General features: G+C 36.1%; 1 protein-coding gene across 3 annotated transcripts in view; it reads right to left on the bottom strand.

Annotated features, from left to right (window-relative positions):
• The window catches only part of Wdr44 (WD repeat domain 44), a 112,118-nt gene that overhangs the window by 64,956 nt on the left and 35,823 nt on the right, over positions 1-11,339 (bottom strand). For all 3 annotated transcript variants that reach the window (XM_021152997.2, XM_021152999.1, XM_029473407.1), the window contains one exon: positions 7,948-7,981. In XM_021152997.2, coding sequence (XP_021008656.1) covers positions 7,948-7,981 — 34 coding nt within the window. The remainder of the gene's footprint in view (positions 1-7,947; positions 7,982-11,339) is intronic.

The raw sequence follows: 11,339 nt of genomic DNA, 5'->3' as shown, positions 1-11,339 counted from the left end.
ATTCATAAAATAAACTTTGCTAAAGCTCAAAGCACACATTGTACCTCACAAAATAATAGTGAGAGATTTAAACACCCCAATCTCAACAATGGACAGATGATGAAAACAGAAACTAAAGAGAGACACAGTGAAACCAACAGAAGTTATGAGAACATTTTATCCTAAAACAAAGAATATACATTCTTCTCAGCACCTCAATATACCTTCCCCAAAATTGACCATATAGTCGGTCACAAAGCAGGTCTCAACAGATACAAAAATATTGAAATTGTCCCATGCATCCTATCAGATCACCAAGGACTAAGGCTGGTCTTCAATAACAACATAAATAATAGAAAGCCCACATACACGTGGAAGCTGAACAACACTCTACTCATTGATAACTTGGTCAAGGAAGAATTAAAGAAATGAAAGACCTTTTAGGATTTAATGAAAACAAAGGTACAACATACCAAAACTTATGTGACAAAATGAAAGCATTTCTAAGAGGGAAACTCATAGCTCTGAGTGCCTCCAAAAAGAAACTAGAGAGAGCACACACTAGCAGCTTGACAACACAAATAAAAGCTCTAAAACAAAAAGAAGCAAACAGACCCAAGAGGAGTATACTGCAGGAAATAATCAAATTCAGGGCTGAAATCACCCAAGTAGAAACAAAAAGAACTATACAAAGAATCAACAAAACCAGGACTTGGTTCCTTGAGAAAAATCAACAAAATAGATAAACCCTTAGCCAAACTAACCAGAGGGCACAGAGAATTTAACCAAATCAACAGAATCAGAAATGAAAAGGGAGACATAACAATGGAAACTGAGGAAATACAAAATTTTTTCAGATCCTACTACAAAAGCCTATACTCAACAAAACTGGAAAATCTGAATGAAATGGACAATTTTCTAGACAGATACTAGCTACCAAGTTAAATAAGGATCCGATAAACAATCTAAACACTCCCATAATCCCTAAAGAAATAGAAGCAGTCATTAATATTCACCCAACAACAACAACAACAACAACAAAAAAGCCCAGGATCAGATGGGTTTAGCGCAGAGATCTATCATACTTTCAACGAAGACCTAATACCAATACTCTCCAATCTATTTCACAAAATAGAGACAAAAGGAACACTATCCAATTTTTCTATGAAGCCACAATTATTTTGATACCTAAACCACATGAAGACCCAACAAAGAAAGAGAACCTCAGACCAATTCCCCTTATGAATACCGATGCAGAAATACTCAATAAAATTCTCTTAAACCAAATCCAAGAACACATCCAAACGATCATCCATCACGATCAAGTAGGCTTCATCCCAGGGATACAGCAATGGTTCAGTATACGGAAATCCATCAACGTCATCCACTGTACAAACAAACTCAAAGAACAAAAACCATATGATCTTCTCAGTAGATGCTGAAAAAGCATTTGACAAAATCCAACACCCATTCATGATAAAAAGTCTTGCAAAGTTCAGGAATTCAAGGCCTGTACCTAAAAATAGTAAAAGCAATCTACAGCAAACCAGTAGCCAATATCAAACTAAACGGAGAGAAATTTGAAGCAATCCCACTAAAATCAGGGACTAGACAAAGCTCCCACTCTATCCCTACCTATTCAATATGGTACTTGAAGTTCTAGCTAGGGCAATTAGACAACAAAAGGAGGTCAAAGAAATATAAATTGGAAGAAGTCAAGATATCAGTATTTCCAGATTATATGATAGTATACTTAAGTGACCCAAAAAATTCTACCAGAGAACACTTAAACCTGATAAAGAACTTCAGCAAAGTGACTGGATATAAAATAAAGTCAAAGAAATCAATGGCCTTTCTCTACACAAAGGATAAATGGGCTGAGAAAGAAATTAGGAAAACAATACCCTTCACAATAATCACAAATAATATAAAATACCTTGGTGTGTCTCTACCTAAGCAAGTGAAAGATCTGTATGATAAGAACTTCCAGTCTTAGAAGAAAGTAACTGAAGATTCATAAGATCTCAGAAGATGGAAAGATCTCCCATGCTCATGGATTGGCAGGATTAATACAGTAAAAATGGCCATCCTACTGAAAGCAAATCTACAGATTCAATGCAATCCCCATCAAAATTCCAACTCAATTCTTCATACAGTCAGAAAGAGCAATTATAGCCAGGCGTGGTGGCACACATCTTTAATCCAGCACTCCGGAGGAAGAGGCAGGCGGATTTCTGAGTTCAAGGCCAGCCTGGTCTATAAAGTGAGTTCCAGGACAGCCAGGGCTATACAAAGAAACCCTGTCTCTAACCCACCCCCCACAAAAAAAAAGAAAGAAAGAAAGAAAGAAAGAAAGAAAGAAAGAAAGAAAGAAAGAAAGAAAGAAAGAAAGAGCGATCAATTATCAAATTTATCTCAATAACAAAAAACTAAGGATAGCAAAAACTATTCACAATAAAAGAACTTTTGGAGGAATCACCATTCCTTACCTCAATCTGTACTAAACAGCAATCATCATAAAAACTGCATGGTATTGGTACAGTGACAGGCAGGTAGATCAATGGAATGAAATTGAAGACCCAGAAATGAACGAACACACCAAAATCCAAAGATCACTTAATCTTTGACAAAGGAGCTAAAACTATCCAGTGGGGGAAAAAAGACAGCATTTTCAACAAATGGTGCTGGTTCAACTGTTGGTCAGCATGTAGAAGAATGCACATCAGTCAATTTTTGTCTCCTTGTAGAAAGCTCAAGTCTAAGTGGATCTAGGACCTCCACATGAAACCAGATACAGTGAAACTAACAGAAAAGAATGTGGGAAAGAGCATCTAGTGGGTACATGGGAAAATTTCCTGAATAGAACACCAATAGCTTATGCTCTAAGATCAAAAATCGACAAATGGGACATCATAAAATTGCAAATCTTCTGTAAGGGAAAGGGCACCGTCAATAGGATAGAACGGCAAACAACAGATTCGGAAAAGATCTTTATCAACCCTATATCCAACAGAGGGCTAATAACTAATATATACAAAGAGCTCAAGAAGTTAGACCTCAGAAAACCAAATAACCCTATTAAAAATGGGTTACAGAGCTAAACAAAGAATTCTCAACTGTGGAATACCGAGTGTCTGAGAAGCACCTAAAGAAATGTTCAACATCCTTTGTCATCAGGGAAATACAAATCAGAACAACCCTGAGATTCTACCTCACACCAGTCAGAATGGCTAAGATAAAAAAAAATCCTCAGGTGAAAACAGATGCTGGGGAGGATGTGGAGAAAGAGAAACACTCCTCCATTGCTGGTGGGATTGCAAGCTGATACAACCACTCTGGAATCAGTTTGGCAACTGATCAGAAAATTGGACATAGTTCTACAGGAAGATCCAGCAATACTACTACTGGGCATATACCCAGAAGATGTTCCAATATGTAATAAGGACACATACTCCACTATGTTCATAGCAGCCATATTTATAATAGCCAGAAGCTGGAAAGAACCCAGATGTCCCTCAACAGAGGAATGGATACAGAAAATGTGGTACATTTACACAATGGAGAACTCCTCAGCTATTAAAAACAATAAATTTATGAAATTCTTAGGCAAATGGATAGAAAATACCATCCTTAATGAGATAACCCAATCACCAAAAAACCCACATGGTATGCACTCACTAATATGTGGATATTAGCCCAGAATTTCAGAATATTCAACATACAATTCACAGACCACATGAAGCTCAAGAAGAAGGAAGACTAAAGTGTGGACACTTTGGTCCTTCTTAGAAGCAGGATCAAAATACCCATGGGAGGAGATACAGAGACAAAGTGTGGAGCAGAAACTGGAGAAAAGGCCATCCAGAGAGTGTCCCACCTGAGGACCCATCCCATGGGTCCCACCAGACCCAGACACTATTGTGGTTGCCAACAAGTGCTTGCTGACAGAAGTCTGATATAGCTGTCTCCTGAGAGGCTCTGCCAGTGCCTTTCAAATACAGAAGTAGATGCTCACAGCCATCCATTGGACTGAGCACAGGGTTCTCAATGGAGGAGCTAGAGAAAGGCTCAAGGAGCTGAAGAGGTTTGCAGCCCCATAGGAAGAACAATAATATGAACCAACCAGTACCCACAGAGCTCCCAGGGACTAAACCACCAACCAAAGAATTTACATGGTGGGACTCATGGCTCCAGCTGCATATGTAGCAGAGTATGATCTTATGGGACATCAATGAGAGGAGAATCTCTTGGTCCTGTAAAGGCTCGATGCCCAGTGTAGGGGAGTACCAGGATAGGGAAGCGGGAGTGGGTGGGTTAGTGAGCAAGGGGAGGGGAGATTGGATTACGGGGGTTTTCAGTGGAGAAATAAGGAAAGGAGATAACATTTGAAATGTATATAAAGAACATATCTAATAAAAAAAACACCTGAATTAAAGTTCATGGTTTTTAATCCAAAATAAATAAATAGATAGATAGATAAATAAATAAATCATTTAATTAAAAAAAATAAAAGCTATGTCCAAACAATATTTATTCATTCTCAAATCTTGGATGGGGTTAAAGACTAAATAGTTATAGTCTCACAATTAAATGTCAGTTGTTTAAGATTTAAAAAGATGTTTCTTGGATTGTAATACAAGTTAAATTTAAAAAAGAATTAGATAAAAAAAAAAAAAACAATGAATTCATGAAATTCTTAGGCAAAGGGATGGAACTAGAAAATATCACCCTGAGTGAGGTAACCCAATCACAAAAGAACACGTGTGGTATGCACTCACTGATAAGTGGATATTAGCCTAAAAGTTCAGAATACCTAAGCTAGAACTCACAGACCACATGAAGCTCATGAAGAAGACCAAAGTATGGGTGCTGCGGCTCTTCTTAGAAGGGGGAAACAAATACTCAAGGGAGCAAATATGGATAGAAAGTGTAGAGCAGAGACTGAAGGAAAGTCCATCTGGAGACTGCCCCACCTGGGGATCCATCCCATATACAGTCACCAAAACCAGACACTTGTGGATGCCAAGAAATGCTTGCTGAAAGGAGCCTGATATAGCTGTCTCCTGAGAGGCCCTGCCAGAGTCTTACAAATGCAGAGGTGGATGCTTGTAGCCAACCACTGGACTAAGCGTGGGGTCCCCAATGGAGAAGATAAAGGACTGAAGGAGTTGAAGGGGATTGCAACCACATAGGAAGAACAATATCCACCATCCAGACCCCCACAGCTCCCAGGGACTAAGTCACCAACCAAGGAGTACACATGGCTCCAGCTGTATATGTAGCAGAGGATGGCCTTGTCAGGCATCAATGGGAGGAGAGGTCTTTGGTCCTATTAAAGGCTTGATAGATACCCCAGTGTATGGGGAAATGAAGGGGTGGGAGGCGGGAGTAGGTAGGACACCCTCATAGAAGCAGGGGGATGGAAATGAGATAGGGGGTTTCCGGGAAGGTGGGAAACCGGGAAAGGGTATAACATTTGAAATATAAATAAAGAAAATATCCAATAAAAAATGTTAAAGGCTAGAATTCTTAGCTTGCTATCTAAGACTCAGTACAACCTACTCGATTTTTTGGCATTATAGTATGGAAGCTTCTACAAATGTCACGCTATTTAAGTGTTTCAAATGCTTCCAACAAATGTCACGTGTTTAGTTCATACTGTTATTACCTAACACAATATCTTGCCAATGGTTCTCTACCTACCTATACAATGCCCCAATTTCCTATACACAACTTCTATATTCTTTTTAAAATGATTTTTATTTCCAAAATAAACAGTGCTCACATAGCTGCTGTATTGTGTTCTCCCTCCAACCTTCTTTCAATACTAAGTATTTAGTCTGTTCTACAAAAACCAAGACTATTTATCCCTTTCCATAGATATCTATAATGTGAGACTATAAAGTTACCACAAACAGGACCTTTATTTTTACCATTTGAGATCATTGAAGATGAGAACCTGGAGAGAAAGTAGTGAAAGCACTCTGTGCTTTCCCACAGGAGCAGAGTTCTATTATCTGCACCCACATTTGGGTGGCTCACAGTTGTCTGTAATACTCCATGGGATCCAATGCTCTCTTCTACCTTCTGTGTGGTACACAGACATATAAAAATAAATCTTTAAAAAGGATACCTTTAGATATGCCGTATATACATGAAACATGCTCAGTGGCCTCAGTACATGGACATCATGTGCTACTAAACAATGAAAATGAACACAATGTTGATAAATGCAGCAAGTCAGGTGAATCTCAATACTTTGAGCTAATTTCATAGGGGCATATACTATATGATTTTATTTATAGACTATCTTCAAAACAACAAAATTAGAGAGATGGAAAACAAATTTGAAAATGATATGGGTTGTTGGTAACAGGTTAAATATAAAGTGGTAGCACAAGGCACATGTTGATGACACAGTTCTGCATCTTGGTTACGGTGGTTACACAGGCATACATACAAAAAATACCGACAGAAGATTATACCCTCACACTGTACCAATGTCAAATTCCTGGTTTTGATACTGTTCTATGATTAAGTTATAACCATTGGAGAAAGTGAGTAAAGGATACACAGGACCTTTTCCCTTTTCATACTATTTTGTATAAGGAAATTTAAAGAAACAAACAAACAAAATAGACTATATATATATGTGTGTGTGTGTGTATATATATATATATATATATACACACACACACACATATAACTTTTAAACATGCTTATGAAAATATTAAGTACAAAATATATTCATAAAATACAAGAATTATAATAGACCCTTTCTAAGCATTTAGTTTATGAAAAAAGAGCTTTCAATTCTTTTATACATTATTATTTTCCTTTATAATGTCTCATTCTGAGAAATGATAACCTAAATTATGTTTATCATTACTTTGCTTTCTTTCCAGTTTGACCACATTTGTTTTCTTTCATTCTTCTTGTTTGTTTGTTTGATGTCTCATATAGAACAAGATGACCTTAAACTCACTATGTAAACAAAAATGAGTTTGAATTTTTGAATTTCCAGCCTCCACATCTCTAGTGCTGTGCTTAGAGGCATGACCCATCATGCCCTATTTTTTATAGGGTTCTAAAGGAATTGAACCAAGGGACTCAGGTAAATCCCATGATTATATTTGTAAATAATATGTTCTTTTTTATGCTTTTGAACTTAACATAATGGAATCACAGTATATATACATTTCTGTGCGTTGTAACTCTAATCAACACTCTGGTGTTTGAAACTCACTTGGGTTTTGTGTATAATTAATTAATTTTTTACTTCTTCAAAATGTTATACATAAATATACTATACATACACATATATGAAATATAAAGCATGTTCAAGATTATATATACAAAACATAATATAAATATATAAATATTTATATGTAAGTAAATTTCCTTGATTATAATATTGTACTTTAAAAAGGTAAGTCTTAGGAAACAGGATGTAGCTCAGTGATCTAGCATGTGCTAGGCTCCAGGTTTGATACCCAGCATCACAAAAACAACCCAAAATGTCTTCCAATGACATCCTGTCACAATAGAAAATATCTTCACTTAGATATAAGGCTAAGATATATTTTATGCATACTAATAGTGCCAAAACATGTGCCTGTAAGAAGTATATGAGTGTTTTGGTTATTTTTTTTTTCTTTTTTAAAACACTAGAGTCCAAACCTAAGGCTTTGTATATACTAGACAAGTACTCTATCATTAAGTTATACGCTTAGAGCTTTATAGTGTTCTTTTATTTTTAAGATAATAAATCAAATAAAAATTAATGAAATTCTATAAATTATGTATATACCCTTCCTTAAAGCACAATATACACTTAGATATTTATGGGATATCTAATTAATTGGTAAATCAGAAGAGTATAGTCACAATGTTGTTGAAGAAAAAGGTTTTTTAAAAAGGTAACAAGAAGGTGACAAATACCTAAATTGTTGAGGAAACACAACTCACCTTAAATGATAAAAGTCCAACTTTTCCTGGAGACCTGTTCAGAAACAAAAGAAGGTATTGAATAGAAGAAATAAGAAAGACTTCTACATATTAATAAAGGCAATCTCACATTTTAAAACTAGGAATATATTTTGTCACTGGAAAGTCTTGTTTTTTTATAATAAAATCTGGAAAACAGAAAAAAAGCAGGGAAGCACGCTAATACAATTATTTATAAACTTACTATTTGTATTCATATAAGATGAGGACCTTTGTCCATAAGAAACTGTACAACTCCATGATAAATTTTCTCAAAATGATTTTTTGTAAATGTGAAATTGTGGATTAAAATTATAAAAACTTCAAAGTTGGGGGATGCTTTCAGGCTGCCACCCAGAACACCACACTAATTTATGTTCTCATTGATTTAAGAATATCTTCACTTAGATATAAGGCTAAGATTAATTTTTATGTATACTAATAGTGTCAAAACATGTGCCCATAAGAAGTATATGAGTGTCTGCATATATAGCAGAGGATGGCCTAGTCGGCCATCAATGGGAAGAGAGGCCCTTGGTATTGCGAAGATCATATGCCCCAGTACAGAGGAATGCCAGGACCAGGAAGCAGGAATGGGTGGGTTGGGGAGCAGGGTGGGTATAAGGGGCTTTGGGGATAGCATTTGAAATGTAAATGAAGAAAATATCTAATAAAAATTGTTTAAAAATAAAAAATAAAAGAATGTATTAAGAGTGTATTAAGAATGTCTGTTTACCTTTGTCAAAATGAGTACCATCTTTTCCAATTAGATAAGCAAATATACATATAATTTTTGTCTTTCATTGCACTTCTTTGATTCTAACATCATTCAAAATTTTCACATGTGTTAGACATACTGATTTTGGAGAGAAAAATCATTTTCGTTTTGACCTCAGTTTTTCTACTGAAGCAAAACTCTACTCTTACCTAGGGCAGAATCAAATTCTACTGGTCTAAAAAAATGAAAATAAATGATAAAATGACTCTTTTTTTAAATTCATGTCTTTATTTACATCCCAAACTCAACACCCCCAGAGACCCTCCATTTTTCTTGAGAGGGATAGAGTCCTCCTGGGTACCCTCATTCATCCACCCTGGCACTGCCAAAGTAGGCTCACCCTCTCCCAATGAGGCCCAGACAAGGTAGCCCTGTTGGGGAACAGATATCACAGTCAGTCAGGCTACAGCTTTACAGAAAGCCTCCGCTCCAGTCTGACTCCTAATGACATTCTGCTATTCTCACAGATTGGTGCCTTGTTCAGCCATCATCAGAGAATCTTCCTGACAGGTACAAATACAGAGAAGACACTCACAGTCAAGCAGTATACAGAGAGTAAGAGAAGTTGGAATTCAGTCCTAAATAGGATGTCTCTATCAAGTTCTTCCCATCAGGCCTTAGGGATCCCCATAAATGAGAAATCAAAGAGTGTAAGAGGGAGGGCCTTGTAAATCAACATGGGCAAAGCTCATATAAACTCACAGAGACTAAATTAGCATGCACAGGGCCTACACAAGTCTGCACCAGGTCCCCTACACTTATGGCTAACAGTTTTGTTTTTTTATGTGTTTTTTATGGGATTCTTGAGTGTGCAAAAGAGTCAGTGTCTGATTCTTATTGCTTCTCTTGGCTTGCCCTTTCCAAATTTGATGTGACAGTTTTTGTTTTATCTTATATTTTATTTTTGTCCCTTAGAAGCCTGTTTTTTTCTAATGAGAGACAGAGAGGGAGTGGATCTGAATGGGAGGAGACATGGGGAAAAACTGGGAGGAGTGGAAGGAGAGGAAACTATAATCAGGTTATATTATGTAAGAAAAGAATCTATTTCAATAAAAGAAAAAAATTTAAAAATAATGAAAAATACTCTAACCTAAAACATAAACTACTTTAGATATAGTAATTTCAAAATAATTTTTCAATCCTCACCTTTTTGTTTTCTCCAAAGAGAAACAGTTTAATATTTGCTTCAATGTACAATCAAACAAATATATTTATGGCCACTAATTATTTTACCTTGGGGCTACATGGCAACAGTAAATAATTTACATGCCATTCCTGGATTTTGAAAAATAAAATGCAATGATCACAGATGATACAGCTTTGTGTTGAAAGGCAGCTTCAAAGCCAAACCCATTTAATTACACAGTGCTTGGTGCAGACAAAAAAAAAATTAAAAGACTAGGTGACTTTTCCTCTAAGTCATATTTAAAGGCAGAACCAAACTACCATATTCTTTATATGCCAAATTTGGATGATGTTATTTCAGAAATCTTCAACATCTAATTAAAATTTAGTGGGAAACTAAATTACTTTCAAAGAACACTAAATTCCTTTACTGAACTAACACTTAGTGACTACCACTAAGTGCCAGGACTAGAGATAAGAAAATGAAGTAGCTGGGTGGTGGTGGCACACGCCTTTAATCCCAGCACTTGGGAGGCAGAGGCAGGCGGATTTCTGAGATCGAGGCCAGCCTGGTCTACAGAGTGAGTTCTAGCACAGCCAGGACTATACAGAGAAACCCTGTCTTGTAAAAAACAAAAACAAAAACAAAAACAAACAAAAAAACCAACCAAAAAACAAAAAAAAGAAGTAGACAATTGTAGTTACTCAGGTTGTTTAAAACACACACACACACACACACACACACACAAAATTAACTGTCATAAACAGTGCTCATTTAACAAAGGGTGTCTGGTCAATATAATTTTGTGTTAATAAAGGATAATTTCCAGAAAGGAAAGCAGGTTTTGTTTTCCTAAGAAAAGGACTTGCTACACAGTTCAAAGTCAAGATTTTACTGCCTCAGTCTCCTGATTTGTAGGATTATATACATGGTAAGTTGACAGTTATTTTCTTCTCTAGTCAAATCTATATTGCTGTATAATAAAATCCTGCATATAGAAAGCTGGTTTGAACTAGGAGTATTCTAATTCCAAGGAAAGAAATAAACAAAGACTCAAATTTCCATGTACCACCAAACAATGAAGGGTAGGTACAGACTTTTAAAACCAAGAAAATTTAAGTTGTTTAAAAACAAAAACAAAATAAACCCCATATGAAATAAAGAAGTAAAAATTTCTGTTTATCCCAGAATCCTTATACCTAGAGAAATTTGCTCAGGTTCTTTAGCTGCCTGCATCCTCTAGAATAAAAAAGCTATACTTAGCTCTTGTATACAGTAGGTTTCTGGCTGTTGATTCACAGTATCTAAATTCTTGGCCAGTTGTTGACATTCATGGAGATATTCCAGATTATGCAGACTAATTACTTCCTCTTGAGAGACAAGGGACATAGTAAAATAGTCTGTTAAGCAGGCTAACTTTGCATGAACACTGTTCTATGATACCCTGTGTGTATGATCATATCATTTAAT

Source organism: Mus caroli, chromosome X (genome assembly GCF_900094665.2).
Source record: "Mus caroli chromosome X, CAROLI_EIJ_v1.1, whole genome shotgun sequence".
In the NCBI taxonomy this organism is placed as follows: domain Eukaryota; kingdom Metazoa; phylum Chordata; class Mammalia; order Rodentia; family Muridae; genus Mus; species Mus caroli.
The sequence above is the reverse complement of the archived record's forward strand: the minus strand, read 5'-3'. Positions and strand labels throughout refer to the sequence as shown.